This window comes from Helianthus annuus, chromosome 4 (genome assembly GCF_002127325.2).
Source record: "Helianthus annuus cultivar XRQ/B chromosome 4, HanXRQr2.0-SUNRISE, whole genome shotgun sequence".
In the NCBI taxonomy this organism is placed as follows: domain Eukaryota; kingdom Viridiplantae; phylum Streptophyta; class Magnoliopsida; order Asterales; family Asteraceae; genus Helianthus; species Helianthus annuus.
Genome location: NC_035436.2, coordinates 111,635,073 through 111,662,316, shown reverse-complemented (window position 1 = coordinate 111,662,316; position 27,244 = coordinate 111,635,073). Strand labels below are relative to the sequence as shown.

General features: G+C 39.6%; 2 protein-coding genes across 2 annotated transcripts; one reads left to right on the top strand and one right to left on the bottom strand.

The window, feature by feature from the left end:
* Nucleotides 1–2,723: 2,723 nt before the first annotated feature.
* Nucleotides 2,724–3,806, bottom strand: LOC110933190. The gene is made up of 2 exons (XM_022176424.1): nucleotides 3,073–3,806; nucleotides 2,724–2,988 (listed from the first exon to the last, which is right to left on the bottom strand). Exons 1-2 carry the CDS (start codon nucleotides 3,804–3,806, stop codon nucleotides 2,724–2,726), a joined length of 999 nt encoding a protein of 332 aa, XP_022032116.1.
* A 3,316-nt stretch (nucleotides 3,807–7,122) lies between these two features.
* Nucleotides 7,123–11,562, top strand: LOC110936105 (BTB/POZ domain-containing protein At5g60050). The gene is made up of 2 exons (XM_022178439.2): nucleotides 7,123–7,732; nucleotides 10,452–11,562. The coding sequence occupies exons 1-2, from the start codon at nucleotides 7,187–7,189 to the stop codon at nucleotides 11,397–11,399; spliced, it is 1,494 nt and encodes a 497-aa protein (XP_022034131.1). The 5' UTR covers nucleotides 7,123–7,186; the 3' UTR covers nucleotides 11,400–11,562.
* The last annotated feature ends 15,682 nt before the right edge of the window (nucleotides 11,563–27,244 follow it).

Here is a 27,244-nt window from a genome sequence, read left to right as displayed (position 1 = left end):
TAAAATCTATGAGTTGTTACAATTTGTTTAACCCTAATAGCCTGACGAATACCATCTTTTTGGCTTGTGGCGTTGTGATTGGTCATTCGGTGTTGATTGAGGATGTTAGTTGACGTTGATTTGGACCAGAGCAGTGGTGAGGGATGAGGGATGACCGGAGAGCGTTGATTTGGGTAGTGATGTGGGTTAGAAGGGGGGAAAAGGACAACTTGTGCACACACGTCTTCTTAAAAAATGTACACATAAGTTTTTTTTTGGGTAAAGGGTTACCACGGTGATTTTATATATTCACAACCAATACAAAACAAGTAGTGTAGAGAGCCTACACTAATTCAATCATGAGACATGCCTCATGAAAGTAACACCACGCAAAAAACGAAAACAAAATACAAGATAACCAAATCAACCACTAGTCTAATGAACTAGATAAAATCTAACTCGAATCACTAATCAGCCACCTTCGTTTCCATCATCACGAATATCCCATTCCTGCAACAGCCTTGCCACTCTATCAGTTCTCTTCAGCCGAACTCCCATGATTTTATACCGAACCGTATCCATTATTACTTGACACAAGTGCTCCGGTGGTCTCAACTGGTTCTTGAATAATCTAGCGTTTCTCTCTTGCCAGATAAAATAAGCAGTAGCCGCTACTAAAATCCTGCTGACATACATACCGGCCGATTTGGAGTTTACACTCAGCATAAGCCATTCCACCACATCTTCCCACTTCGGAGCAACATCGTCCATACCCACTTTTTGTCTAACAGTAATCCATATCTTCGACGAGTACTTGCACTCAAAAAATAAGTGATTGTGAGAATCATGATTTTCATAACATAGCAAGCAACACATCATATTCATATTCTTCCTTCGTGAGAGATCCCACTGTAGAATAATGTCTTGGGTTAACAATTTCTTCCTCATAATCAGCCACATGAGAAACGCATGCCTTGGGATACATTTAGCAAACCAGACTAACCTGCTCCAATCCACTTCCGCTTCACTATATCGAACCGTTTGCCACATATTCGAAGCAGAGACCTCCAACATCAGATTCCCATCCTTCCATTGGACTTTATCTCTTTTATTATGACCTATTTGGATCTGATCTAGTTGTATAAGGACCGGAAAAAGATCACGCCAAGCAGCAGGCCATGACCACTCCCCGTTATCATAAATGTCCGCAACCGAGTCCTCCAATCGAAATCCTGCATTTGTTATTATCCTAGGAGTAAGGAAATTACCCAGCGGCCCCACATCGGACCATGAATCATACTATGCTGAAGTCATTCTCCCGTCCCCAAGTTGAACCCTGAAATGATCCCTCATCAACGGCCGTAACTGAAGAAGCTTCCGCCAACTCCAAGAACAATTAGCAGGCATTTTACAGACCCAAAAACTCTTTCCTTTCAACCTGTAATCATGCACTCAGTCAACCCAAAGCGATTTACGTTTAGTGATAATACTCCAAATATGAGTTGCCATAAGAGCCTTATTGACATCACCAATCCGTCTAATACCCAGACCTCCTTCAAATTTAGGAAGACAAACAAATTTCCATGAAACCTTTGCCTTCCCTCTTTGGAACGAAACATCCTGAGTCCATAAAAAATTCCTCATTCTCACCTCCAAGTCATGAACCACCCGAGTTGGCAAAATAAAAACGGAAGCCCAGTAAATATGCATCGAAGAAAGAACTGACAATACTAACTGTAATCTCCCTGCGAACGAAAGAAGTTTATTTCTCCAACTCATAATACGCTTCTCCAATTTCTCCACTAGGATACTACAATCCTTGTAAAGAAGCTTCGACGATATTAAGGGGACACCCAAATATTTAACCGGTAACAAGCCCTCCACAAACGGCATCACACTCAGGATCGCATGCTTCACATTACTAGTAACATTGCAAAAGAAAACCGTGCTCTTCTGAATACTAGGAATCAAACCTGACATTTTAGTAAATTTAGACAGCGAAGACATAATGCACTTGGCTGATTGAATATCTCCTCTAGCAAAAATGAACAAGTCATCTGCAAAGCAAAGGTTAATAATTTGCTGACGTTCACATCTGTTTTGAAATCTGAATGAAGAATCAATTGACGTCTCACGTTTCAAAATAGCCGTCAGAATTTCCATAGCAAGAATGAAGAGGTATGGGGACAGCGGATCTCCTTGCCTTAACCCACGCTTACCTCTAAAATAACCATGCACATTACCATTAACACACACTGAAAACGAAGGAGTACCCACACAAATCATAATCCAATCCACCATCCGAATATTGAATCCAAACCCTAGCAAAATTTCCTTTAAGAACTTCCAATCGACAGTGTCATACGCTTTCTGGATATCCACTTTGAATGCACATCTAGGGGGCCCGAGTTTCTATGATAGTTGTGCATTAACTCTTGAGTAAGGAGGATGTTGTCCGATATTTTCCTACCTGGGACAAAAGCAGATTGATTCACACTAACAATCCCGTCTAGCGCCACTTTAATGCGATCAGCAATAAACTTACTAATGCATTTATATAGCACGTTACAACATGCAATAGGCTGGTAATCCGTAACACTAGCTGGCGTAGCCATCTTTGGGATGAGAACAATAAGAGTATGATTGAGCTGACGAAGCATTTTACCCGTAGAGAAAAAATCCATAATCGCCATCGACACGTCATGCCCAATAATCGGCCAAGCGTTTTTAAAAAAAGCTGAAGATTACCCATCAGGACCCAGAGCCTTATCTATACCAATCGAAAACATAGCCTTCTTCACCTCCTCTTCCGTAACTTGACGGATCATTTGGGTCTCAATTTCCGGCTGCAATTTATTAGAAAACAGATTTGGAGTAGGGGTTAGCGAGACATCATCATGACAGCCCAAGAACTTCTCGTAATGTTGAACAAGCGCCAATTGAACTGTGTCCCCTTCATAAACAATCCCATTCACATCTTTAATAACATCAATCCGACTCCTATGATTTCTGTTTTTTAGCGAGGAATGAAAGAATGCCGTGTTCATATCCCCCGCACACAACTAGTCCACTTTAGACTTCTGTTTGAGAAACCGCTCTTCATCCAGACAAGCTTCCTGATAAGCATTTGTAAACTTAGACTCTTCATTCCGAAGCGCCAAGTTTAACGGGTCCTCATCTATATCCCGTTGAATTAAATCGAGCTTAGCCCGAAGATCGGCAACCTTTTTATGGAGATTCCCTTGTTGATATAATAGCGCTCGCAAAGGAGACTTTAGCATACTAAGCTTCTTGACAACACGGAATTGATGAACTCCATCCACATTTGACTCCCAAATGTTTTGAACTATCTTTAGAAATTCAGGTTTAAAAACCAAAAAATTCGCAAACTTAAAAGATCTCCGCTTAATGACACCGACTTTCGGGATTTTTAGGATGCAAGGGCAGTGGTCGGACAGCCTATACGAATTAAAAACAGCCACCGAGCTCAGGTACTCCTCCACAAAAGCCGTATTTCCTAACACCCTATCAATTTTCCTTAATAACCCAATTCCTTCCTTAGGTTTTTGATTCCACGTAAAGTGGAAACCTGTCCTGTTGATGTCAAACACCTCAATGTCATCAATACATGCCTGAAACTCTCGCATACTGATTGAAATAGCCGACGTCCCAAACGAGTTGTCTTCAAGATTTAAAGCAGAGTTGAAATCCCCCATGATGACCCAAGGATTACTACCTACCAGCACCTTATGCATAGACAAATGTTGCCACAACTCTCTTCTAGAGACGTAGTAGTTAGCCGCATAAACAATGGAGCAAAAGAACATTTTCTTATCAATCTTAAAGAATATTTGGACATGCATAACCTGAGCCGTCTGATTGACCACCATAACATCAAAAATATCTGGATTCCATCCTATTATAATTCTCGTTCCCTTCGTACATTGGCCCCCATTGGACGTCCAGTCCCAATTACGAAACACAGACTTACAAACTTTCCCCAGATTAGCTACATCAACGTGAGACTCAAGAATAGCACAAAAATTTAAATTGTTATCCTTCACCACCTGCCGAACCTCCTTTTGTTTCAGGGGGCGGTTCAACCCCCTTATATTCCACGCCGCTAGACTAATCATCATGAACCTCTTGATCAGGAGTGCTTGCCCCTTTGTTGTTCTTCAGATTTTTTGACCCGCTTGTCATGAATTCATCCATTTCATTATACACCTCCTCTACCTCATCATCGTCTTGATCCTCATCATCCAAACCTGAACCCTTTTTTGTCTCTCCCGTATCGGCATCCACATCATTCAGAATATCAAAAGGATTAGAAGACTTTACAACTTTAGACGATGAAGCTCGATTATTATCACCCCTCGGTTTTGGAACCACCGGCCGGTACTCAAACTTAGGCTTTTGTTTGTTTACAGGGACTCCAACTCTTTTCGCTTCCTTCTTCCCATACACACCTATATAGCCGTCTTGAACCATAGTAGGGATTCTCTTAGCTGGCTTCTGCTTTTGGATATTCCGGTTGTAATCCTCCTGAACAGGTTTCCTCAATTTCATAGGCTGTTTTGGACACGTCTCCACGGAATGACCAAACACACAACATGTAGCACACCTATGCGGACTCCATTCGTACTCCACATACATTGTTTCTTTTATAAAACCTTCTCCCTCGGGCTCTGGGATTGCCATTGTAATCTCATCACGAAACTCCTTTTCAGCCGAGATTTCTATCAATGCCCTTGCATAACTACTTCTACCCCATGCATCCATGCACATCGACGTGGTGAACGAATCTAACATCTTCGGTTCCCCAATTGTTGTGGCAATTAAACTGAGACCATCTTCCGTGTAAGCGGCTAAAGGAACGTCATGAATTTTAACCCAAACTTGAATCGTCTTAACCTCTTTCTTTTCCAGTTTTGTCGTTGGGGTCCAACTATTAAGAAACAACGGTTGCGACCATATTATCCAAGGGCCATCCTTAATCACATTCAACATACCAGTTTCGTCCTTGAACTTGAAAAAGAAAAAACCATTTGCATTCATCATTGCCTTTTCCAATCCATATTTCTTAACATAGTAATCTACAACTGGAAACGCCACACGATCCCCTAAAAAATACCCATATAAGGTATTTGCTAGCTTATCTCGAACCACCCGAACCGACTCCCTAGGGAGGACAACATCACATCCTTCATGCACATCCGAGTTTGCAAAAGAACGAAAGTTTACCTTAGGGTTAGTGTTTGCAACCGATTCTGCATAAGACATCGGCTTAGATGAGCTACCCTGATCCGCAGAAAAAACCTGAACCCCTTGACTTCCAGCCGACTTATTTTCCATTCTATAGAATTCCGGTGGCAACTGGACCGGAACTGTAATCTTTTGAAGTTCATCTATGACATTAATTCTTTTTGGTTCCGATTGCACTACCCCTCTCCTAGGAAGCATCAGGTTCCCATCAATACTCACCACCCCGCTAACCAAACCCTTTAACGGCAATGGAGGTTTACCCCGATCATCTTTAGCATTATCCCCAGCCTTTGAACGTTCATCCATAATTAAGCAGACAACTCTCACGTAAAACTAGAACAGAAACAAGCATGCACAAGAAAACCAAACCCTAGAGCCGCAACAAAACGAAACAAAACAGAGAAAACCCTAATCCTATAAACCCTAGTTCGAAACCTGAACCCTTAATCGATAAAACCTGAGCATCAATCTAGCTAAATTAATCTCAGTTAACCGCAATCAATGACTACCAGTTTAATAAATCAGGGTTCCTGAATCAAATCTAAGGCAGCGATTATGAGAAAAACGAAATAAAAACCCTAGTTCTAGATCGATCCCTAGTGCTAACTAGTTCGTTACAGAGATTTGAAAGATCCAACCTCTAATCACAGACTGTTATACACAAGATCACGAAGAAAAACATAGGATTCATGATGAACAAGAAAATCGCCTATAGGAGAAAGAGCATAGGGTTTTCACTAGTGTAGATTTCTCTCTGCAAAATGTACACATAAGTTAACCAACTTTATAGGATACACCGATACATGTGCACAAAACACCTTTTATGCAAATAGCACAATACACATAAGCCTAAACTTGTTGCAAATTTATAGTTAAATAATATAATATAATATGATACAATGGTGGTTTACGAATCGGATTATCAGCTTTTAATTCATTGACGACTTGCCAACTCACTCCTCTGTTCTAGCGTTTCATCTCATCTCATCTTAAGACAAGTTTGCCAATCGAATTTTAGGGTTTTACATCCGTATTATTTTGTTTTCATTTAATGATTCCCATAAACCATTTTTCATATTTATGAATTGCCGATTGCAATCTTCTATTACTCGCTTTTATAGTTATATAGAAATATAGAGTTACAGACTTATAATCTTATTTGTTTTGTTTAAGTGTCATGATTGTTTTGTTTTTTATGTTAATTTATATTTGGATTTGTTTTTTTTTTTTTTAATTTAGGATTTAGAAACTCATAACAAATTTTTAAGAAGAAAATGAAATTTCATCTAGCCAGCCCACCCTAAAAAGAAATTATGGATTCGAAACTAAATACCCAATGCCTACAACAATTATCTTTATAATTTCCGGTTTCAATAATGTTTCAAACATAACAATTTATTTATAAATATAAAATCATAAATATAGGCCAATGAGCTAGTGGTAGAGTGGTAAGGAAGAGACCTTGTGTTCTAAGTGACCCAAGTTCAATTCCTACCCCTAGCATTTAGTTTATGCGGCACCTGGTGATGATGGGAGACTAGGCGAGCAGGCGGCGATCGCTAGTTCGATCCTTGAACTGAGCGGGTTTTACCTCACCGCACTGTCGTGCCTTCGGGCGAGTGTTCACGGGCTTCGGCCCTAGGTGAGGGTTTTCCTCGGTTCGGAAGGCGAGTGTATCCCGATGTGGTGAATTTCGCCAGTAGCCCATTTGGAGGATTCGTTGACCGTTCAAAAAAAAAAATCATAAATATAGTTTATTTTTCCTTATGCCTCTCACACGTGTAAATATAGAAACAACACATACCCTCATTTCGATACTTACTTCCCCATCCCCAATAATTAATACACACATCTACAAACCCCCCCCCCCCCCCCCCCCCCCCCACTTTCACTCACACTTTCTTCAACCTTCAAACAACAATCAAACATTCACAGTCCATCAATGACGTCATCCAGAAACCAAGTCTCCACCATGCTCAAACAAGGCTTCATCTCCGACTACTTCCTCTCCCCACCCCAACCCCAACTCGACCCGACCCGACCCACCACCCCTACCCGATCCACTACCCCATCACCCACTCTCTTCGAAATGATGGCCGAAGAACAAACCAGAGACACCCGACCCTCCACGGAGCTCCACACCCGGATCGGGAATGAGCGGGTTGAGGATCGGGTGGCTCGGGTTTTATCGGGGGCACCGTTTAGGAACCCAGGTGAATGGGGGTTGGGGTTTGGGGATGTGAAGCTGACGTGCACGGCACGTGATGGGTTTAGTGTGGTTATGGATGTTCATCGGGAAGTGTTGGTGGGGCGGAGTAAGTTTTTTAGGGAGAAGTTGGGGCGGAGAAGTGGGGCCCATCATAGTGTGGAGATATGTGAGTGTGATGACGTGGAGGTTTATTTGGAGACTTTGGTTTTGATGTATTGTGATGATTTGAAGAAGAAGTTGGTAGGTCAAAGTGTTGGGAAGATCTTGGGGTTGCTTAAGGTATGCATTTGTTTTTTTTATAAGTTTTGTTTGTGATTATGTTTCTGATCTGGGATTTGGGGTTTTTTAAATTGTTGTGGGATTATATAATTTGGGTGTGGAGTTTTATGATTTAGATGTAGTTACCAACTTACCATTAATAAAGGTGTTGATTTTTGAAGTAAATAAACAGAAATAGAAATGTGCATGCTAATATAGGGTTATGAACATGATTTATGTGGGCTAATAGTCAACCTGGTTGCCTAATTTTGATTATGTTTGTAGGTGTGTGATGCTTTGAGTTTAGTGATATGGTAGAATGTAGATCACCTCGTTTAGACATGTTTTAGGCTTGTTTAGTGCTAGTTTAGGTTGTTTTAGGATGATTCCAGGCTTGTTTAGGTTGATTCCAGGTTTATTTAGGGGTTCAGACGATTTTTGGCCGGAAACTTTGCCTAATAGTCCGAAATAGCTCTTTTCATGGCGCAACACTTCATCTGCGCCGGGCTGTGCCTAGGCATGCGTTTGACAACATAGGTTGGGAGAACATATTTTGATGCTTGCTAGTCTAGCCGGTGCCACCACAGTCTGCCATTCACCATACTACCGATGCTTCTCCTTTCACTCCGTCTCTTTGCACCATCACCTCTGCCACCGTCATCTTTGATCCCCATCAGAATCCCAACTCGTCTTGAGCCATGGAAACCATTACCTTCCCTTTTTGCATTTCTACACTTAAACCGAAAATTCAACATAAGTTATTCCCTATGTATTCTTATTTTCCTCTTTGCTTTTTTAAAAGGCAAATTGGATTTAAATAATCTCAACTTGTCTGTTTGGCCGATAATAATCCCAACTCAGTTATTTGCCGATAATAATCTGAACTGGTACACTTTTGGCCGATAATAGTCTATCATTAAAAATAGCTTAACGGAGTTAAGTTTTTTCCGAACTACAAACCGATGTTTCAGGGATTTTGATCAAAACGAGGATACGAGTCGATTTATGTAAAACTTACCTCGAAACGGTGCTCCAATCGGCTTGATTTTTGTTATTGGAAGTTTAAACACCCAAATTGAAGCACCATTTTCTTCGTTTAGGGCAATATTTCGAGGTAAATTTTACATCAATCAACTCGTATCCTCGTTCTAATCAAAAGTCCTAAAACATCGGTTTGTAATTCGGAAAAACACTTAACTCCGTTAAGCTATTTTTAACGCAGACTATTATCGGCCAAAAGTGGACCAGTTCGGATTATTATCGGCAAATAACTGAGTTGGGATTATTATCGACCAAATTGAGAAAGTTGGGATTATTTAAATCCAATTTTCCTTATAAAAACAACAGCTAACTCACACACCCACTAATCTACTCCTAAATTTACACCATTTGTCCACCATGGCCCTAAAACCCTCAACCTCATGGGTACCACTACATGCCCTTTGGTTGTTATTTTCCTAGTGTAGCTGGATGTTACGGAGTCATGGCTTTGGTTTAACCAACTGGTGGGACCAAATCAAAATGAAAACGACTATTCACAGCAGTTTCACAAACAAGTTATCTTTTCTTGTTTGTAGCTCTTTCAATTCGCTTCTTGGGCTAATGCATTCAATCCTGGAAGTGAATTTGGTACAAACATTGACAATGAACAAATGACAACGGCCGAGGATCAATTGCTCTCATGTATGGTGCTATATCCTGCCTCTGAATTTCATCATGACGAGTGTTTTTTTTTTTTTTTTTTTTTTTTATTAGGGCCTTGTTAGACTGGATTCAAACTGCCAGGACCTTCATTAAAAATATAGGAGTTAATAACAACACACAAATGCTTCATGAAGCTGTTGATCATGGTTTGATCTTTGCTAACAGAAAGTGAAAGCCCATATGCCTCATCAGCTAATTCAATATCTAGGAGTCAACAACAAATCAATGTTTCTAAAAATCTGGTTGTGCTTCCGGATCTACTTGATGCACAGTTTGGAAACCTTTTGCCCCACTAATTCAAAATGCAATATAGAAGAATCAACAAGTCTATGCCTATTATCATTACATCCAGTGGCGAAGCTTGAAAATGATTTGGTGGGCTTTTAATTTGGGCTATATAATATTTGGGCTAATTAAATATTTTATTTGGGCTATATAAATAAAAAAAATTAAAACCAGGGGGTCGAAAACGTATATACCTAAATTTTTTTTATGAAACCGGGGATTCAAAAACGTATATACCTACAAAATTCTATACGAAATGTACATACATAACACTACTAACCGAAAAGTTCGGGGGGTCGGGCGCCCCTCCCCGCCCCTTGAATCCTGCGCCCCTGTTTACATCAGTTATCCCCAAGTTTAAAAGGCCAGACTGTGGTAGAGTGTGTGTGTGTGTGGGTAAGGAGATGCATAATATGGTCATTTCACATCAACTTAACAATCATTTTCTTTTTGTTAGTGTTATGGACCAAACAATCACATTGTGGCAAACAACTGGGCCATTCTATAGTCTCTTAAAAGTAAGGACCAAATCAATAATATGACGTACGACCAGGACCATCTGTGTACCTGCCTTTGAAGTCTAGTCGAATTTATCTCACTTGGTGCCCAATTGTACAATTACATATGAAATAGATGTACTACCATTAACAAAAGTATTAACTTACAAAACAATAATTTTAAATTCTAAGAATGATTCATTTGACCCCGAAAGCCAGCCAACCTGTTACATAATCTCTTTTTATCTTTGCAGGTATGTGATGCATTGAAATTTGACGATGGGATATCATCATGTCTAGAATATTTAGAAGCAGTTCCGTGGTCAGAAGAAGAAGAAGAGAGAGTAATATCAAATCTCAATGAACTTCATCTTCACAACACTAACGAAGTTTTACAACGATTGCCATTAGAGCCATCAACATCTTCAAAAATCGACAACATTTTCTCAAAATTAGTCACAGGAGTTGTACACGCTAAAGACGAAAAAGCCCGTAAAGAAATGAAAACCCTAATCTCCCGATTACTCAAAGAAGACAACCAATCCGGTTCGGATCATAGTTATTCCCATAGTAAACTCGATGTCTCAAAAGAAACACTCTACACCATATGTCACAAATGTCTTACATCACTTATACTTTGCTTATCTGAAGCAACATCTCATGATGAAAACCGAGGAATCATGAGTGAAATCGGTCGAGTAGCCGATAATTTAGAATGGGTTGTTGATATCATGATCGAAAAACAAATTAGCGAACAGTTTGTTCAATTATGGTCGGAACAAAACGAGCTTGCGATTCTTCATTCAAAGGTTCCAGTAATGTACAGACATAAAATAAGCCGGATTACCGCACAGTTATGTATTGCAATCGGTAGAGGAAACATTTTAGTACCGAAAGAGACCCGTTGCGGTTTACTGTCCACATGGCTTGAAGCATTGTACGATGATTTCGGATGGATGAAAAGGGATTCAAGAACGGTTCACCGGAGACTAATTGAAGAGGGGTTGAGTCAGATTATTCTTACATTGCCGTTATCGAATCAAGAAGCTTTTTTGATGAGTTGGTTTAGTCGTTTTCTTGAAAAAGGCGATGATTGCCCGAATATACAACGAGCGTTTGAGATATGGTGGAGAAGGGCATTTGTAAGGCAGCCGGTGACTGAGCCGCAGTTGCAGATAACTGTGTGTGATTACCCGACTTGATTATGGCTTTGTAAGTTTTGCGTTAGTTTTTGAAGGTCTTAAGAAACAATATTGTGCATATGAAGAGGTTTGTTGTTGTTTTACATCATATTTGTAATTGTGTTATTTGGTATTTTTGATTTTAGTACAAGTTTATTTGGAGATCATAGTCTCCTTTTTTTTTCAAGTGTATTAACTAATAATCTAGGTAAATTACGCTTTTCGTCATTTATGTTTGTATCAAATTACAATAGATGTCCTTTAACTTCAATAATTGCAGTTACAATCTTTTATTTGTAAAACTCATTACACGCTATGTCCTTTAGCACTAATCCGGTAAAAATTTTTAGTTAAGTTTGATCATATAAGGGTATTTTAGTCCTTTTACCTAATAATTTAAATTTAAAGTATTTAATAAAAAAGAGACTATCAACTTTAAAACTTATAAAAAAAATAGGCAAAATTGCACTTTTCGTCATTTATGTTTCAGGGTTTCTACAGGCGCTGTCCTTTATGTTTAAAAATTACACTCCATGTCCTTTATGTTTGCAACCTATAACAGGCGGTGTCCTTTCTTGTCAACCCAGTTAACTTTTTATGTTAAAACCCTTCTTTGTAAAACTCCTTAACAACAGGGACCATATGTGTAGTTTTTAAAGTTACACATGCCCACCCTTCCTCTCTGCAATGAAGCTTCGGGAAACTGCAACCGTCAACGGCGATCACGAAACCGTCACCAGAAAACTCAATCCTTCAAAGGCAAATGGTCACTGATTACTCTCCGACGTCTCTGATTTCCCGCCGAATTCATCGTCTTCTTAAACTACTTCGATGCTGCTTTCAACACCTTCTTCCACCCCTATTTCAAATCATCAATACCCACCAAAAAATTCATCGTTGATCATCAGAAGTAACATAATAATTAAAAATATCAAAGAACCAGGCGATTCCGTAACGTCCACATGGGTTCTCCTTTAGATCAAAGTAAAACAGCTTATGCTCCACCTGTAATGTCTTCGTCCCCTGCCGCCCTTAGATTCGAACATATGGTCCCTGTTTTTAATAATAAATTGAATCGTCGTATTAAGTTATAATAATAAACTATAATAATAAACTGAATCACCTCTTTTGTTATAAGTAAAAATTACACATATGGTCCCTGTTTTTAGTCAGATCGGATAACAAAAAACTCAAATACATCAATTAAACCCCTAATTCCACCAACAGTTCCGTTAATTCCAGATCAAGGCTACAAAATCATACAGATGCAAATCGATTGCATAAAAGATAGAGAATTATCATGCAATTAGCAAATAAGGTGATGATCTACCTTACAAAATAGTGAGATCTGATGAGAGAAAAGAGAAATTAAAGATCTGAAGCTGGAATTATCTGAGAAAAGGTTGTTGGAGAGGGATCAATGGATCGATTGGATGAGAAAAGGGGTGTGTGAAGTGAAATAATAAAAGTGCAAGTTTGCCTAATGATAATGAATATATCCTCCGGTGGGTTACTTAACCTCATATGCATTTGGATGATGTTTTAATTTTGAAGGCTTTCGATCTAACGATCTAACAGAGAAGAAGAGTGAACTGATTTTGTTAAGGCTGGTGTAGTGAAAAGTTTTTTAAGAGAGAAGAAGAGTGTATATTTCAGGTCCCTCATGTTTCACTTTTTTACATAAAAGGTCCCTCATTTCAGGTTCCTCAGGTTTTAACATCAAAAGTTAACTGGGTTGATGAGAAAGGACACCGCCCGTAACAGGTTGCAAACATAAAGGACATAGAGTGTAATTTTTAAACTTAAAGGACAGCGCCTGCAGAAACCCTGAAACATAAAGGACGAAAAGTGCAATTTTGCCTAAAAAATATAAATAACCCATCCCCCCCCCCCCCCCACCCCCCACACACACACTTCCATCTCTCTTAGTCTACTACCTCCCTCACCCGGTCTAACACCGGAACCACCTAACACCATCACCATTAGCATTCTGGCGCCTGAAACCGGCCTGTCCCTACGAATTGAAAGCAAACCCCCAAATCTCTAAACCCTATATCTATTGTGTGGCAATTGTTTTCAAACGAAAACACTGGATCTATGTGGAGAGGAGAAAGAGAGAGTTTCAAGAGTGAACGGGGCGGGGCTGTGGTGTGTTGTTGCTGGAGAAAAAAACGAAAACGCTAGATCTATGTGAAGAGGAGACATAGAGAGTTTCCGAACTGAAAGCAAACCCCCAAATCTGTCACGACACCATCACCAGCTTCACCAATAGAACATTGACTACAACAAGAAAGTTATATTTTCAACAAATAATTATGAGAAATGAACTTATTTTGTTTTGAAATTAGAGAGACACGATTTTAGCTGCTTCGAATTTCACGCAGAGAAATTAGTTGCTGACGCGTTTGCAAGATCGGATGCTTACACACTAGTGCTTCTTTTGGCAATTTTGAATTTTCACTACTTATCAACTTTCTTTTAGTTTTCATCGTTAAACTAATAACCGGTACTATCATATCTAAAGGTTTCCAAAATGAAAGCGGAATATTTTCCACTTAAGGAAATCGTCATCTTGCAAAATGAAGCACCCACCGATTTCTATATTCTTGTTTCGAAACTAGTAGTGAGTCTTGACTTTCTTAATTTTATTTATGTTGGGCTAAAAGTAATGTATTTTTTAAACGGTGTTTTGATGGTTAATTATTTGAGCATTCACCAGCAAATCCCCCAAAATTGTGTTTTCTGAGTGTTACGAATGAACATCAACCACAACAAGAAAGTTATGCAGAGCATCTTTTTTTTATTGCTATTGTGTTTTTTGAATTTTATTTAATTGGATGGAGGTGGTGGTGCGGTTTGGTGGATTTAGATGGAGGCGGTGGTATGTGGAGGATTTGGATGGTTCTGTGGCAAATAGTTTTAGAGAGAGAGAGAGAGAGTAAGGTTGTGTTTGTTTTCGCTTATATCGTCTGCAAAGAGCTTATATCTGCGGGTGGACAGACATAAGCCCTTGAAGACTGTTTGTTTAAAAAAAAAAAAAAAACCTTAAAATGGCTTTTAATAGCTTAAAAAAAAGCTATGGATAATAGCTTCACAAACAAATCAGATCTTCACACACCCTTCTTCTTCCTCTTCTCCCCTGCCACCACCACCTTCGCCACCACCTCCACCACCACCATCGTCAAAACCCACCACCACCAAACCCATCACCACCAAACCCTCTCCTTCAACACAGCAACATCCAGACCCTCTCCTTCAACACAACAACATCCAGTTATGCTTCCTCTCTCCCTCGATGTCGAGCTGGCGACCAGAACAAGGAGGAGCCGACGCCGTTACGGCGGTTCCTCAGCCACTCACCCCAGTCCTCATGTCCGATCTATTCTAAAAACAAACCCCCACTGCTACTGCTCGTTCTCCCTCTCTGTTTTTCCGGTCGGACCAGCTCCGGTCATCGCGTTCCGCCGGTGATGATGAAGAATGGCGGCGACAGGTGGTTCCGTGACGGTGGTGCACCGTTTTCAGACAATAAGAGGGCGGCGGTGATGGCGGAGGTGGTGCGGTGGTGGTGGCAGAGGTGGTGCGGTGGTGCTGGTTGTAGAGAGAGAGAGAGTTTCTAGAGAGAGAGAGAGAGCTTGTGTGTGTTGTGTGGTTGAAGTTGTTTTTGAAGAAAAAAAAAAACAAACCCTTTTCTCCTTGCAGATTGCAGACATTTGGGCCACATCTTCTTTTGCAGATGCCTGCAGATGTGGTTCGCAGACTACAGACATTTTACATCTGAAAAAACAAACAGCACCTAAATTGAGAGAGAGAGAGAGAGAGAGAGAGAGAGAGAGAGAGCGCCATTGATTAAAGAGCAGAACATATTTATTGCACAAATAGTCCTTAAGACAGTAAAAAACGAATTTACCCTCATGTGCAATGTATATGACTGGATTTAACTGAAAATTTTAACCAGGTTAGTGCTAAAGGACCTAGGGTGTAATGAGTTTTACAAATAAAAGATTGTGATTGTAATTACTGAAGTTAAAGGGCATTCATTGCAATCCGATAGAAACATAAAAGATGAAAAATGTGATTTACCCAATAATCTAACATCAAATGGAACTGACTTGATGGTATGAAGGTTTTTTTTTTCTGTCACACCGTAACAAAAGTGTTATTTGCGATTGTTTTGATCAAAAGTGTATTGCGATTGTTTTGATTGTAGCGACAACCCTTGGTGCTGTAGTGCTAAATGTAAAACCAAGTTTGTAAAGCCTTTTAATACACTAAGTGTAAGGTCATTCAAAAAAATGAAGAAAAGAAGAGACTATCAAAAAACACAGGCCGAAACCTATTTGTGGTAACTAGAAAACAAAAGGGCCAATGTACATTATTCTAATTTGTAACCAAATCACTTGTGAGGTGTTTTGTAATTGTACATATAATAATTTTAGTGTCACACAAGACTTTGAATTAATAGATTATATTCATTCATTACAAAGAAGAATATACATCATGTAATGTGGGGTTAATTTTATCAATTTGTTGTGATGTTTCCTTACCGTATCTTTTTGCGTACTATGATAATTTCCCATGTCACATCTTAATCTTGTATCTACATATGTGATGACCATGAGAATTAAATAATTGATAAGTGTAATGAGTGCATCATATGAATCTTACCTGACATTTTACTATTTTAGACCACAATGTCATATATTCTATTCTATAAACAAAAAGATAAAAGCAACAAACGATAGATGATGAGATAAAGGTACTTGACCTGGCCCAAACACTTTATCGCCTTTTATGTTAAATATTATTATTATTATTATTATTATTGCGTACTAACCCGCGAAGCCCAGCGCATTTTAGTTTATATACTACACTAGGTTGTGGGCTTGTAGAGACAACCCCTAACTGGGCCTGGCCCATTAAAGTTAGGGTTTCCCATATCTCCTATATAAGGAGGTCTCCACCTCCTTATTAGGGCATGATAGATGGGGCAACACTTTTGCAGCTGGAAATAGGAGATTCTTCCCCTACCTACCGTCTCTACATCCCCGTTTTTCTCTTTTCTTCTTGTTTGCAGGTCTAAGATTCGGGCGGAGAACACGAGATGTGGCCGTATTCGTATCCATCACTGTAGAAGTACCGACCCGCTCGGGTTTACTCTTTTACATTGGCGCCATCCGTGGGACCCGAAACGAACCACATCTTGTTATTTTCCTCTGCCCAAACTTTTAGATCTATGATTTTGTTTGGAGGGGATCTACAATCACAACCCCAAAGGGGGTCCTTGCTTCCATTAATGAGTTTCTCATCCATACGTCGAGCCCAGTAAGTCTCCTACCTTACTATTTCCAATACAAACTCTTTTCAAAATAGAGTCATGACAAAATTCATGTGAAACAAAATTTTTTCACATAAATTGTTGGCTGGCAAAAAGTTTTACAAAGAAAAGTAAATTGCAAAGCCTATCAAAAAACCATATCTGAGCGAAATTTTTAGATCTTTTAGATCTTTTTTCTTTGAGTGTACACAGAGTTTTATGCATGATTCACAGTCAAAAGCTCTAGATCTGGGCTTTCTTTTAGATGGCCGAGAACTCCTTCCTTCATATGAAAATCCACAGTTCTTTCGATTAAAATATATAATTAACAACAGGAAATATACCTTTGATAAATAAAATTGTATACTAGCCTTTTTAAAAGTGTGGGTTAAAGTGGGCAAAGGCTTCACGCGCACCGGCCTTCACGCCACATGCACTGGCCTTCACGCCACGCGCTGTCCTGTTACACACTTTTTCGCCATCCGTCAGCGGGTGTCACTGGCACGCATAGATATTCGCCATCAGCGACGGACAATCCTTTCGCCTATTTCCTCTCCTACGGAAGGTCTTTCACGGGGTCACCCAAATCAGGAGTCCACCACCTCTGGTGAGCATCCTCACATTCGCGCCATATCCAACGACCACCGTCATGTTTCCGCCGCCAGTGGCGGGTAACCGTTTCACATCATCGGCACGCGTAGTAGAAGGTCGCCACCTTTGGTGGTGTCCTCCGTTGCTCTCCACCACACGCACGTGGACATAAACTACGCCCACTATACACAACGGGTACGTTAGCCTGCCACCGCGCACCTCTAAGTACGCCTCCGGTTATCTCATCCCGCCATCCTCAGTGGGCTATCACCTCAATCTTTACTAACCCTCCTTCAGCCGGTTTTATTAACTAAGGGCTTGGCAATGGCGGCGGTGAATTCCAACCCATGAGTCAAAACAGATACCAACCTCAAACAAAACTTTGCAGATTCACATCATACATTATAAGCTTACAAAGATGTGAACCAATTTAACAACTTCCATCGCCCGCTTTGGAGCATTGTGAACCGGTGACATTACCCCGCACCACCCGCCTTCATGCGAAGATGGAGCCAGGCTTCTTCAGTTGAACCAAAACTCCGCTACAAAAACGACTTGATCCAGTTTATTGGGTTCTAAAATCTCATGTTTCTCTTTGCCACAACATGCTGAGAATTTTAATACACTTCATCGTTTTCCATTCTTCTTAATACAAACAATAGAACAACCCAGCGCATGAAGACGTTTAGTTTGTTCTTTCACATTAAAAGTTTGTATATTACATAACACATTCATGCTTTGCCTTCTCACGAGAGAAGTTAAAAAACAAAAAAGAAATGTACTCTATAACATGGCGCTACATTATCTCTGTGTAAATTTTTTTATCACAAACAAAAAATAAATATAAGAAGTATGAGCACATCGCATATCTTAGAAGATTTATTTATTATCATACAATAAATAAATTTTACTCTTTCTACATGCATTGGTTGAAACTCGAAACGCCTTACTTTATGGCACTCCCCAGCATGATTCGTTGTTTAACCAGCACACTCTTAGACGCCTTACCAGTTGAGTTACGTGGTCATTCTTGCCCGCACCGCTACCGGCGGAAGCTTTTATTCACCCTGCCACCACCGGCGGAAGCTTTTATTCACCCCGCCACCATCGGCGGAAACTTTTATTCACCTCGGAATGTTTCTAATGGACGTTTTAATCCACCCCTGCCGCTCCCGGCAGATTACTTAATCACTCCGCCACCTATGGCGGATGCTTCGGTCCACCACGTTGCACCCGGCAACATTTTTATCCACTCCGCCACCTCCAACGGATACTCTCGGTTCACCCGTGGCACCTTAGCGAATGCTTTTATCCATCCCGCAACTCAGGTGGTCGCTTTTCGTCCACCAACGCCCCTGGCGGGAGCTTTCATTCTACCCGCCACTCTGGCGGAATTTTTCGCCCACAACTACCGTCTCCGGCGGCTACCTTCATTGCTCACGCCATCTCCGGTGAGCATCGTCCTAAGTCACACCTTTGGTCATGCTTATAAATTTATTTTGCTATACAACAAAACACGAGAGCACCTGTTGGAAATTCTCAGCTGTCATGCAGAAAGTTATACCTTTCAACCTTCTTGCCTATTATTATAAATGGGGTGGTGGTGCATTTAGTCACGCCACCTCTGTAGCGCCTACATCGCCACTGCTCCGCCCGTGTATATCGCACACACACCAGCATGTCGCTTTAATTTGTGTTACTAGAGCTTTTAACGGAACCGGGTCACTTATAATGGTTCAACACTTTCCTCTTTATACTACAGCACATTTTACATGTGCCGAGGCTTTATAGCACGAGATCGTACAACCGCTATTGCACCACTTTTACACATATATGAGCATGCATTCATTTAACTAAGACTAGGGGGTGTCGGGTAACCTTCCCAACATCCACATCATCTTCCACATCGTGGGCATGCATTTATATTAACTAACATGAGATCCTTTACGTCCGTAAAGCCGGAACTTGAAATTTGGTGGCATAGATCATCTCTACCATTTAAAAGAGCATACGTATCATTTTCATCAAAATGATCGAAGCTGCATAAATATTATTGTCGTACTATAATACCGTCGTGGGCAAGATATGTTAAAAAACAACTAAGCTCTATCATCTCGACTTGTACACAAAATAGTCCTTGTCTAAGTAGGACGCGCTTTGCAATAGAACGGGAGACTAGCATAGCGCGCTAATCACTCACGCCCCAGCTACAATTAAATCTTGAAAGCTGACACTTAGTAAAACCGAGCGGCACATCGGTAGGAATTGACATCCTCAAACTAGACAGTCTTCCTGATAATGTTCTCGCTGTCTCCATCATGGCACATCGAGCACATGATTCTCCTGCTAACATTATCTAGCAACATTAAAATAAAGGACGGGATGGGTGTAACACTACAAACGCTACAGAACGTAGTCACCAAAGCAAAAGGTCCTGGTTCGGACATTCGATTTGCACACGTGATAACCCTTCTTCAACAACATAATTTCGGTTGGACAACATCTTGTCAAACCCAGGTACAACTTTGGTAAGGATAGACCTAAGCCAGAATTCATTATGTGAAGCTACATATTTCGGAACGCAATTCCAGGTACAATCCTATTTTATTGCTTTATTTAGTTGCGCGATACACTTTTACTTGTTCAAACGCGATTGGCATCTCATTGCACGCCCTTGGTCCACTTGACTATATATATATGTCTATATAATGGTCCGTATATAACCTGACATGGCGATGCTACCTCAAAATTACAAAATTCTAAACACATGAATGGAAGATTTCAGTGCCACACATGCATGGGGCCATACTCGATTGGCCATCTGACATGTTGCATGCGCCCATATAATTACTTTCAATAATTATGTCCTAACATGCTTAGCATCATCGAACTGGGTAATCTGCTCGGAACAACATGACTATGGGCGGACATGGTCATAATATTTACACACGCTACACTATACATTGAATAATCCTTATTCAAGCACGCGGGCTTAGCTAGGTAATTTCTCACCACGCTGCTTCAATTGTTGAACTATCATATCTGATAGACAATCTTGAACTCGGCGCAACCGTTGTGTCAGACATCTACGCGCAAGACTCACGGGTAAGAGGTTCTTAATCTTATCCTTAAATATGGTACTCTCACATAACTCGATAGCTTGACGGAATACTCCATAAGTAATATAATTAAAAAAGCGCCTATCAGAATTGCCCACTAAACAAAAAATGTCGATAAAGGTCTCACCTCTATTTTACGCACACTCATCTACAATACATTTAAATCGATTAATAAGCATGTCGGAGTCTTCTCAGCATGTTATACTTCATGTTTACTTGTCGATTTCTTTTTATTACCTATCAAGTTCAAAGCTACTAACATACTTTAGCAGCACTGAACTGGGGGACTAGCAGGGTATAGCGCCATTACGCCTTAAAAGTGATCAGTTTTCCTCAGTCTGCCCATTAAGGTGATTTCCACTACACATTAACCCGCATCGGCTCTTATATAATGTAGATGTTTCAATACGGCAGACAATATTTATACTTTTCACATCATTTGGCCTACGACTATACCACTTAACACGACATATGCAATTTGGTAGTCAGACCAACGCATGACAAAACTAGTATACTTGATTATTCGAATAAGTATTCCACACGCTATGCAACAGGAAAAATACTTATTCGGATATGTATTCTCCACACCAGTCTGCGACATGGATAAAAGAAAACCCTCACGCCACAGTTGGCGAGGTAAACAAACATGCCACCTACTATAAGCATTCCACACGCTAGTGCGCGTCCAGGAAAAGCACGTAGTAGCTTACATAAAGTGCTCATTCACGCCTAACGCGTATAAATCATTTTATTATCTCAATGAGTGTTCACTCACACCAAGCGCGTAAAAAACACTTTGTTGTTCAAGTGTTCATTAACGCCGCACGCATTATAAAGCACTTTCTGATATCAACAAATGTTCATATAAACATTTGTAAACACAACATACCACCGCATTTAAACTGCATATTATGGTAGAAAATATTACCACCGCATTTGAACTGCATATCACGGTAAAAAACAACTCTGACACGAAATATTTTTCATAATAACAAAGTCAGATGATCAAATTATACAGCGCTAAGAGTGGGCATCTTGGTAATAGATGTATTCAACCACTACTACTCCAGTGGTATCTTGGTAATAGATGCACAACCACTGATGAAAAACCAAGTACTTGTCCCACAATTATAAAAACATTGTGGGGAACATAAATAACGCTCTAAGCACCCTTCCGAGGTCATTGAGCATAGCAAGCACTTCTGCAGGGGTGCACTGTATATCATTCTTTCCGACTGCAATGATAATTGCTATAACCGGATCATCAGTAACAACGACTGGTACAACCACCAGCGGTTTCACATTCGCCTAAGGTAGCATAACATCCGCATATGCGTCTATGACCACAAATGGCTGCACATTACGACAACGGAGATCCCGGTGACACGGACGCGTGGTAGGGATCATCATCACATCAACATCGACTCTTTCAATGGGTTGAACGCCGTTAGCGCACCATATGCTAACCGGCAAAAGTCACATCAAAGGGTGAATATTTTACAGTGGCCCCCATGACCATGGGCGCACCGCTAAAGCAGGGCCACACCTGAAAAAATCATCCAAAGTCGAGGCACTTAACTACCAAAACTTAGCTTGTTCCAAGGCTCATGCACGGGACCTAACCGCCTACGCGCAACCTTAACAAGGCGTGGTAATGCAAACGACGGTTTTCTACAACCAATCAGTATGTGCCAGCAACTTTCTCGCACCCGGACGACATGTAAGCCTAAAATTAGCGATCTTCACTCCCGGGCTCCTAACAAGTCCAGTGCTACTCCCAGCGCTTGCACGCGTGAGCAAAACTAGACTTGGGGGACTTGACGAGGTAAGGTACTTGACCCGGCCCAAACACTTATCGCCTTTTATGTTAAATATTATTATTATTGCGTACTAACCCGCGAAGCCCAGCGCATTGTAGTTTATATACTACACTAGGCTGTGGACTTGTAGAGACAACCCCTAACCGGGCCTGGCCCATTGAGGTTAGGGTTTCCCATATCTCCTATATAAGGAGGTCTCCACCTCCTTATTAGGGCATGATAGATGGGGCAACACTTTTATAGCTGGAAATAGGGGATTCTTCCCCTACCGGTCGTCTCTACATCCCCGTTTTTCTCTCTTGTTCTTGTTTGCAGGTCTAAGATTCGGGCGGAGAACACGAGATGTGGCCGTATTCGTATCCATCACTGCAGAAGTACCGACCCGCTCGTGTTTACTCTTTTACAATAGATAATATCTATCTATATATATATCTTAGTTTTTTGAAAAATAAAAAAATTTCAAAAATAATTTTAACTAGCAAGAAAGTCACAAACACATTAAAGATTTGAGAGTAAATTACAAAAATTGTCCTTTATGTATTCTACTTATTGCAAACTGTGTCTTTTAACTTTAATAAGTACAAAAATTGTACTCGATGTTTGAAAACCCTTGCACATTATGTCCTTTAGCCCTAACTTAGTTTTTATGGTTAAATGTGACCGAATGGACCCCACAAAGGGGTACTTTAGTCATTTTATCTTAAATTGTCTTTATTGGTTTTTTTATTTCTTTTGGTATTATTATATTAGATTTTTATTTTTTAAACATAGTTTTTTTATTAAGCATTTTCAAATTCAGATTTATTTACATATTTTTATGTTTAACGTTTTACGTTTTTACGTCCCGCCACGCCTCATTTTTTGACGCGCCGTTTTTACGCCCGACTTTTTCACGCGTCGTTTTTTCAGCGCGCCGTTTTTACGTTAACGTTATTCACGTTTTACGCGCCGGTTTTTCACGTTTTACGCGCCGGTTTTTTACGTTAACGTTTTTTTACGTTTTACGCGCCGGTTTTTTACGTTAATGTTTTTTACGTCTTTTAGTTTTTTCGCGCAGGTTTTTTACGTTAACGTTTTTTACGTTCACATTTTTAAATTCAGGTTTTTTACGTTAACGTTTTTTACATTTTACTAAAAAAAATTTACGTTTTACGATTTACCTAAAACTTTTAACGTTTTACGAAAAACTTTTTACGTTTTACGTAAAACTTTTTACGTTTTACGTAAAACTTTTTACGTTTTACGTTTTACGTTAAAAAGTTTATGGTTTAACTTTTTTTTTTACAAAAACGTTTTTACGCAAAAACGAACGCACCAGAAAATCGCACACTCGGGAGGTGTCTCAGATAGTTTGCTATCATCATCAACGCCTCAAAAAAAAACCCAACAAACAAAATCAAAAGAACGAGTGGATTCTTGAAAAAAAAACGAAGTTTTGGCTCAGATTTTCCGATAATCAGAGGCTGCAAAGTGGGGTTGCAGGTTCAAAAACCTACCCTCCGCCATCCTTGCCGCGCCATCGTCAGTTTTTTTTCATCATCACCGCCAATTCAATAAGACACCATATTCAACCGATTTAAACATTCAAAAGGAACAAGAACATCATTCAAACATATTCAAAAAAAAAATCAACAGATTCAACAGAATCAAACCCCAGATTGAAGCAGATAAAACAAACCATCAAGAAAGTCAAACCCACAAGATTCAAACCCAGATTCAACGGAATCAACCCCGCATCAAAATCAGAGTTCATCAGACAAAATATCAAAAGAAGCCCAACCAAAACAAAATTGAAAACCCACCTTCACTGACCCAACTCAAACCATCATCTCGAGCACCCACCACCTCCGACATCGGCACTATACCACCGTCATCGAAACACCCACCACCTGCCATCGAGCACCCACCACCTCTGACATCGACACTCCACCACCGTCATCGAGCACCCACCACCTCCAAGGTTTAATCTCCGTTAAATGGTGCTGAACGGTGGCGGAGGAGACCGCTCCGGTGCCGGAGGAGACGGCGGCGGCGGCGACCAAGGTTTTATCTCCGATGAACGAGGGCAGAGAGGAAGGGAGGCCGGAGAGAGAGAAACAGGGATGAACGAGGGTGGGAGAAAGAGAAACAGTGGTGGGCGGCGGTTTCACCCCACCATCAATCATCATCATCATCCACTGATTAACAGTGGTGGTCGCCGGCAAAGGAGAACCGGAAGGGGGTTTCTTTTTGAATTTAGGAATTGTAGGTTGAGGAGAGAAAGAGATGGAGTTATAAAAAGGTGGAGAGAGACTACTGACGACAAAAATGAGGAGAGAGGGGTGGGAAATGACATTTGGGATAAATGACCATAATACCCTTTGGGTTGTCATATTTTGATTGGTTGAGAGTGGTTCTCGCGGTTCTTACAACTGGAGGTGGTTCTTATTTTAGCGGCTCCATATATATATATATATATATATATATATATATATATATATATATATATATATATATATATATATATATATATATATATATATATATAGGATGAGAATCATTACAGAACACTAACTATTGCGAGAACAAAAAGAACAACTCTAAAACACCAAATTTTGGGATTTAAGTTTCATGTTTTTTTATTTAAATTTTATGTTTCTTACATTCATATGTGTATTTATATGCATTAAAAATCATATTTTTTGACCTACACATAGCTTACATACATGTTGGTAATTTAACCTACACATAACCTACATATGTGCAGTTTATACAAAAAGTGAAAATTTTCCATATTTTGTTTTGAATTCTAATGTAAGAAACAATAAATCTTACATTTGCAACATTTTTATTTACTTTTTAGGTTTTTAGGATTGAAAAAAATAGGTGATTCATTGTGTTCTGCGTGTTCTCGCAATATTTTGTGTTCTGCATAGAACCTTCCCCTATATATATATATATATATATATATATATATATATATATATATGTATATATAAAAGATTAGATTCAAGAGTGAACACTACTGTAGCTTGCGAACTAAGTGAACTAATCCTGGCCATATACATGTGTAGATCAATGGCCATGATTTGATGTTGAAATACACTAGTGTATTTTACGATTTGATGAAGAGATTCTGGCCATACACGTGTGTAGATCATTGGCCAGGATTTGTTCACTCAGTTCGCAAATACACTAGTGTTCCCTCTAGAACCCCACCCTATATATATATATATATATATATATATATATATATATATATATATATATATATATATATATATATATATATATATATATATATATATATATATATATATAAGGGACCGCTAAAATGAAAACCACCTCTAATTGTAAGAACCATGAGAACCACTTTGTAGCCCTTTGATCAACTAGATGGATGGATGGATGAGATTAAAAGTAGTTAATATTAATATTAAAAGCTTTTTGTCTTATTATTATGTTTTTAATATTTTATTGTTAAAGGGTATTTAGGTAAAATTGATTTTTTTTATCTTTTTATATATATTATTTTTAAATGTCTTTTTTGTCCCATTCATTTATTACTTTTTATTAAAAAACAGATTTTTATATTAAAACAATATTTTAAATTCAAATTTTAATGATAATTTTGTTTTAATGATTAAAAAAAGATTTTTATATTATGTTTTTTACGCCCCGTTTTTTTACGAGCGTTATTTTACGGAACGTAAAAAGTTTTTACGTTAACGTTTTTTACTTTTTTACGCACCGGTTTTTTACGTTTTACGCGCCGGTTTTTTACGTTTTACGCGCCGGTTTTTTACGTTAACGTTTTTTACGGTTTACGCGCCGGTTTTTTACGTTTTACGTAAAACTTTTTACGTTTTACTAAAAAAAATTTATGTTTTACATTTTACCTAAAACTTTTTACGTTTTACGTTTTTACGTTAAAAAGTTTACGGTTTAACATTTTTTTTACAAAAACTTTTTTACGCAACACGAACACACCCAACAAACGCAAACTCGGTAGGTGTCTCAGATAGATTGTTATCGTCATCGACTAGGGAAAAAAATATAAAAAGCCAACAACATCAAAACAAAGCGTATCTCGAAAAAAAAGGGGTTTGGCTCAGATTCTCCGACAATCAAAAAGGATGTGAAATGGGGTTGCAGGTTCAAAAAACCTACCCTCCGCCGTCCTTGCCGTGCCATCGTCATCAAAATCTACGTTTTTTTTTGCATCATCGCCACCCAATCGATCGTATCAAAACCCGCATATATCAAAACCCCCAACATATCAAAAAACCATCAAATTCAACACATCAAATCCACATAGTTTACTGTTCAAAATCACCATAGAATCAAGAAACACAGATCAAACACCCACCGTTTTTCAGGGAGAGAGAAACACATATTAATTGCAAAAAAAAAATCAAAACCCTATCATCAAAGATTCAAAAAAGCACCAGCAAGACATTCAAAAAGCTCCAGCAAAACATCAAAGATTCAAACATTCAAAAATCAATAGCAAAAACCCAGCAAAAAAACATTCATAAAAGAATACCCAAATATCTCAGAGAAACAAAGCTAAGCAACACACCACCGTCGCTGTCAAAACCCACCACCACCGTCTCCATCAATCCTCACCACCACTACCGTCGCCGTAAAAAACCCACCGTCACCGTTAATCCTCACCACCACCACAGTCGCCGTAAAAAAACCACCACCACCGTCGCCATCAAACCCACCACCACCGTCGCCATCAAACCCACCACCACCATCGCCATTAAACCCACCACCACTGTTTCAGATCTGAGCAACCCTAACCCACCATCTAACCCATCGTTCACTGTCAAACCACCACCATCTAACCCTAAAATCCAAATCGGATCTCACTACCCCAAATCGGAGCTTTTGGGCGGTGGTTTTGTGACTGTTGCACACGCAAGTCTTCATCGAATCCAGATTGGGCGGTGATTGGGTGGTGAACGGTTGGGTGGCAGTGAACAGCGGTGTGTGGTGGGGGGAGGGGGCCGGAGATGAGGGTGTGTGGTGGTT

Excerpts from the sequence above, each read along its gene's own strand:
- LOC110933190 (XM_022176424.1), bottom strand. The coding sequence starts at position 3,806 with ATGTTCTTTTGCTCCATTGTTTATGCGGCTAACTACTACGTCTCTAGA. Across the intron at positions 2,989-3,072 it reads GCTTGTCTGGATGAAGAGCG|AAATCATAGGAGTCGGATTG; the intron begins GTTTCTCAAACA and ends GCTAAAAAACAG.
- LOC110936105 (XM_022178439.2), top strand. The coding sequence starts at position 7,187 with ATGACGTCATCCAGAAACCAAGTCTCCACCATGCTCAAACAAGGCTTC. Across the intron at positions 7,733-10,451 it reads AGATCTTGGGGTTGCTTAAG|GTATGTGATGCATTGAAATT; the intron begins GTATGCATTTGT and ends TTATCTTTGCAG.